Below are 5,509 nucleotides of genomic sequence, written 5' to 3' on the forward strand. Positions count from 1 at the left end.
GGGCGTAGGGAGATGTCCCAAAGGGAGAGGGGAGTAGGGAGAGGTCCCAAAGGGAGAGGGGGGTAGGGAGAGGTCCCAAAGGGAGAGGGGGGGTAGGGAGAGGTCCCAAAGGGAGAGGGGGGGTAGGGAGAGGTCCCAAAGGGAGAGGGGGTAGGGAGAGGTCCCAAAGGGAGAGGGGGGGGCGTAGGGAGAGGTCCCAAGGGGAGAGGGGGTAGGGAGAGGTCCCAAAGGGAGAGGGGGGTAGGGAGAGGTCCCAAAGGGGAGAGGGGGGTAGGGAAAAAGGAGCGCGTCTGGAGGGTGATGGGGATGCGCGCCGGGAGGGGGGGCGGGTACGCGCGCCGGGAGAGGGGGGCGGGTACGCGCGCCGGGAGAGGGGGGCGGGGACGCGCGCCGGGAGAGGGGGGCGGGGAGGTCTCGCCTCTCTCACGTCCGCCTTGAGGGTTGAAGGCGCCGCCTCCCCCGCAGGAGTCGCCGAGATGGCTTCGGGCGACCTGCTCGAAGGCCCCTCCCGAGGCAGGAAGGTGAGGAGGCGGAGGAGCCCGGCCAAGGTGTGGCAGGGGGCGCCGGCGGCGGCGGGGGGAGCGCCCACCATGGCCGCCCACATCCTGGAGGTGGTGGCGTCTTCCCGGGAGCGCCGCGGCCTCTCGCTGGCCGGCGTCAAGAAGGCGCTGTCGGCCGCCGGCTACGATGTGCCGCGGATCAACTCGCGGGTGAACCAGGCGGTCCGGGGCCTGGTCACCGAGGGTTCGCTGCTGCAGACGGCGGGCACCGGGGCCTCGGGCTCCTTCAGGATCAACCGGCAGCACCTGGACGGCCAGAGCCGCCCGGCGGCCGCCGCCGCTGCTCCGACACCCAAAGCCCGGGGCCGGCGGGGGAGACCGGCCGCCGGCCGCAAGGGGAAGATGAAGAGGAGCCCGGCCCGGGTGAAGGTGAAGAAGCCGAAGCCGGGCGGCCGGAGCAAGGGCGGCGCCGGCCCGAGGAAAGTCTCCAAGGGCAGCGGCGTCCGGAGGCCGCGCGGGCGGCCCCGGAAAGTGGCCAAGGAGCCGGCGCCAGGGGCTGATCCGGCCGCCCGGGGAGAGGAAGGTGAACCAGGGGCCGGAGCTGAGAACATCCCCGGGGGAACCGGACAAGGAGCAAAACGGTGAAGGAGGGAAAATAAAAAAACATCCGAGTGGAGAAAATATCCACCTGCAAAAATACAGAAAAAAAGGCTCTTTTCAGAGCCACCGACTCCTTCAGGAAAAAGGGAAATGACCGAAAATCCCCGCGATGGTCAAATATAAAAATAAAAACCCCAATAACACAGACGGTGGAAAACTAATGAAAATAGTGAAAACACTCGGCATCTGCGGACAGGGGAAGTTAGAAACTTGGACATGGAGGTGAAATCGGGGGGAGGATGGGACAGAAAAACAAGAGGCAAATCTGATCCTGTCTCCGGGAGGGAGACGGGAGAAAACAGCGAGAAAAATAAAGAAACTACAGGTGGGGAATGTGGATGGTGGCGGGGGGATTATTTTCACACCCAGTTGTTGTGGCCTGGAAGCAAATTCAATCTTCGCTTTCACAAGGGAATTAATTGGGTTAAAAACAAAAAAAACACTGGAAGGGTCAATAAATTGCTGCGTTTTGCGGGGGCGAAACCCGGAATAGCGCAGCTTGGATATAAAAAATAATAAAATGCTGGAAAAACTCAGCAGGTCCGACAGCTTCTGTGGAGAGAGAGAGAGAGATACAGAGATAACGTTACCAGTTCGTGTGAACCTTCAGAAGAGAAATTTGATGGACCTTTCAAAGAGTTGTCACAGTATTGATTTCTGCATCTGGAGAGGAATCTGGAATGGGGCAGGGGGTTTGTGTAACTGGGGAGGGGGTGGAATGGGGCAGGGGGTTTGTGTAACTGGGGAGGGGGATGAAATGGGGCAGGGGTTTTGTGTAACTGGGGAGGGGGGTGGAATGGGGCAGGGGGTTTGTGTAACTGGGGAGGGAGGTGGAATGGGGCAGGGGTTTTGTGTAACTGGGGAGGGGGGTGAAATGTGGAATGGGGCAGGGGGTTTGTGTAACTGGGGAGGGGGGTGAAATGTGGAATGGGGCAGGGGTTTAGTGTAACTGGGGAGGGATGTGGAATGGGGCAGGGGTTTAGAGTAACTGGGGAGGGGGGTGGAATGGGAAATGGGGCAGAGGTTTTGTGTAACTGGGGAGGTTGGGTGTGGAATGGGGCAGAGGTTTAGTGTAACGGGAGGGGGGTGAAATGGGAATGGGGCAGGGGTTTAATGTAACTGGGGAGGGGGGTGAAATGGGAATGGGGCAGGGGTTTAGTGTAACTGGGGAGGGAGGTGGAATGGGGCAGGGGTTTAGTGTAACTGGGGAGGGATGTGGAATGGGGCAGGGGTTTAGTGTAACTGGGGAGGAGGGTGAAATGGGAATGGGGCAGGGGTTTAGTGTAACTGGGGAGGGGGGTGAAATGTGGAATGGGACAGGGGTTTTGTGTAACTGGGAAGGGGGGTGAAATGTGGAATGGGGCAGGGGTTTTGTGTAACTGGGAAGGGGGGTGAAATGTGGAATGGGGCAGGGGTTTTGTGTAACTGGGAAGGGGGGTGAAATGTGGAATGGGGCAGAGGTTTAGTGTAACGGGAGGGGGGTGAAATGGGAATGGGGCAGGGGTTTAATGTAACTGGGGAGGGGGGTGAAATGGGAATGGGGCAGGGGTTTAGTGTAACTGGGGAGGGATGTGGAATGGGGCAGGGGTTTAGTGTAACTGGGGAGGAGGGTGAAATGGGAATGGGGCAGGGGTTTAGTGTAACTGGGGAGGGGGGTGAAATGTGGAATGGGACAGGGGTTTTGTGTAACTGGGAAGGGGGGTGAAATGTGGAATGGGGCAGGGGTTTAGTGTAACTGGGGAGGGATGTGGAATGGGGCAGGGGTTTAGTGTAACTGGGGAGGGATGTGGAATGGGGCAGGGGTTTAGTGTAACTGGGGAGGGAGGTGAAATGTGGAATGGGGTAGAGGTTTCTCCCAGAGCAGCCAATTGGAGTAGACAACCTGCAATCCTACATTAGCATAGCGCTGCCTATATATAAGGAGGGGTTTCCATGCTGGGAAATAGTTGCTGCTGAGTGTCTCCGCAGGCGAACTGAATATTGAGGAGGATTTGAAGTGTTTGCAATGCCGACCGCCGCCGTTTCCACCAGCGCCACGGCTGTCGGCGCCAAGGGCTCCCTCTCCAAGAAAGGCTCGAAGAAAACGGCGATGAAGATGTCCAGGAAGGGCGACAGGAAGCACAGGCGGAGCAGGAAGGAGAGTTACAGCATCTACATCTACAAGGTGCTGAAGCAAGTCCACCCGGACACCGGCATCTCCTCCAAGGCCATGAGCGTCATCAACTCGTTCGTCAGCGACATCTTCGAGCGGGTGGCCGGCGAGGCTTCCCGCCTGGTCCATTACACCAGGCGGCAGACTATCTCCTCCCGGGAGATCCAGAGCGCCGTCCGCCTCCTGCTGCCGGGGGAACTGGCCAAACACGCCGTCTCCGAGGGCACCAAGGCGGTCACCAAGTACACCAGCTCCAAGTAGAGCTGCCAATAAAGAAACAAACAAAAGGCTCTTCTAAGAGCCACTTCACAAACTCCTTAAACAGCTATAAATAAATATAACAGCAAAGTGGACACATTGAAGTCTGACTCAATAAGCAAAAACATCTCTGCCAATGATTCACACTCTAATAAAAGATAAATACTGCGGATGCTGGAGATCTGAAGTGATTTAAGGACAAACTTCACAAAAAATCCATGCAATTTAACCAAATTTGAGTCCCAGCAAACCTTGGGTTGAAGTTTTTTTAGGAATGGGTTACCATCCAGAGCCTGGAAAAACCTGCTGGTTCTCACTGCTTCAATTTCCCAGCAAGTTAAATAGGTATCGAGTGGGAATTAAAACAAAATGCTAGAAAAACTCAGCAGGTCTGGCAGCATCTCAAGAGAGAGGAGCAGAATTGGCGTTTCGAGTCCAATATGACATCGAAACAAAGAGTGAGAACCGAAGAAGAGTCATATTGGACTCGGAAGTGTTAACTCTGCTCCTCTCTCTTGAAATGCTGCCAGACATGCTGAGTTTTTCTAGTGTTTTCTGTTTTAATTCCCACTCGATACCTATTTAACTTGCTGGGAGGTTTAAGCAGTGCAACATTGAACCCATCTTAAAGCTTGTGCAAGCTTTGCCGGGCTCCATTTGTTTAAATTGGAAGATTTTTGTTGTGTTTTGAGGGGAATGGGCTTCAATCCCTCAAGAAACAGTTTCCCCCTTTCCAAGTGAGAGAATAAGTCGGGAACAGAAGCGAAGTGGCTTCCCTTTGTAAGATGCACCCCCAAAATGACAGGAAAGAAGGATTAAGTGACGGCAGGTTTGGGGGGTTGTGGGGGTGGGGTCTGGTGTGGCTGTATTTTGGGCGGAAGGTAATAATTTGAGGGAAACGAGGCATCATTGAGATCCCGAAAAGGAATGAGCTGGAATAAAAAGCAGACTTGTTCAGCTGCCCCAAATGAATTATCCAACAGTTTCCATTTATATATGGCTCTTAAGGTGCAAAAGAGAAATGGTAAATAACATGCCCTCGGCTCCTGAACTGGAAGAGACCTTTGAATGTATTAAGATTCAAGTTTGACCGACTATCCCAGATTAGACATCTGGAAAAGGACTTGGCGCAGAGTTTGTTTAAAAGCTGATTTCCACTTCACTGAATAAGGGCAATGCTCCTTTTAAAATATATGTCATGTATATATGTTATATATTGTGTATCTGCAATATGGTTGTGAAAAGAAGCCTTTCAGTCAAAGGCCACAGGGTTGAGACATCTTGCGCAAGGGACGAGAAGCAATTCGTCAGGAGAATCATTGGCGACATTTTAGCGTCCCCTGAGAAAGAAACCCAACCTTAATCATAAATAAACCGAGTTTGTTATCAACAATAATTATCATAGCCCGAGGATCAGAAAAGTCAGGTGCCATTTCTAAAGAAAGATTCAGCCCCGCGTTTTAACATTGTAATTAGAAAAGCCAATTTATGTGAATTTATGAATTAAAGTGAATTTATGTGCATTTATTTCTGGTAAGTTTTAATGAGTCGCTTTTAGCATTGCAGGCGGCCGTGACTCTGTCCTGATTTACTGAGCTGGTGAATTCGAGTCCGTCCTCGGCCAGGTCCGCAGCCACATTTCATCTATAAATTGAACACAAGTTTCAGTGGATACTCTTAACTCTGTTACATTTCTATCTGGTCATGAAAAGGAAAAGTTCATATTTTAAAACTCTTAACTGCAGCATTGGCCCCAAAGTTCGTCTTGCCGCCCTGATGGCACAGAGGTTGGCAATTCGGCCCATCGTCCCTGTACTGGCTCCGGGAAAAGAGGCCATTCGGCCCATTGTGGCCGTGCTGGCTCTCCGAATGAGCAATTCACCTCGTACCGCCCCCTCACCTTCTCCCCGTAACCCCGCACATTCTTCCTTTTCAGACA

General features: G+C 53.4%; 1 protein-coding gene across 1 annotated transcript; it reads left to right on the top strand.

Annotated features, from left to right (window-relative positions):
* Positions 1-3,145: 3,145 nt before the first annotated feature.
* Positions 3,146-5,090, top strand: LOC144695315 (histone H2B 7-like). Its single transcript, XM_078566217.1, has one exon. It carries the CDS (start codon positions 3,166-3,168, stop codon positions 3,571-3,573), a length of 408 nt encoding a protein of 135 aa, XP_078422343.1. The 5' UTR covers positions 3,146-3,165; the 3' UTR covers positions 3,574-5,090.
* The last annotated feature ends 419 nt before the right edge of the window (positions 5,091-5,509 follow it).

This window comes from Cetorhinus maximus, chromosome 21 (assembly GCF_964194155.1).
Source record: "Cetorhinus maximus chromosome 21, sCetMax3.hap1.1, whole genome shotgun sequence".
Taxonomy (NCBI): Eukaryota; Metazoa; Chordata; class Chondrichthyes; order Lamniformes; family Cetorhinidae; genus Cetorhinus; species Cetorhinus maximus.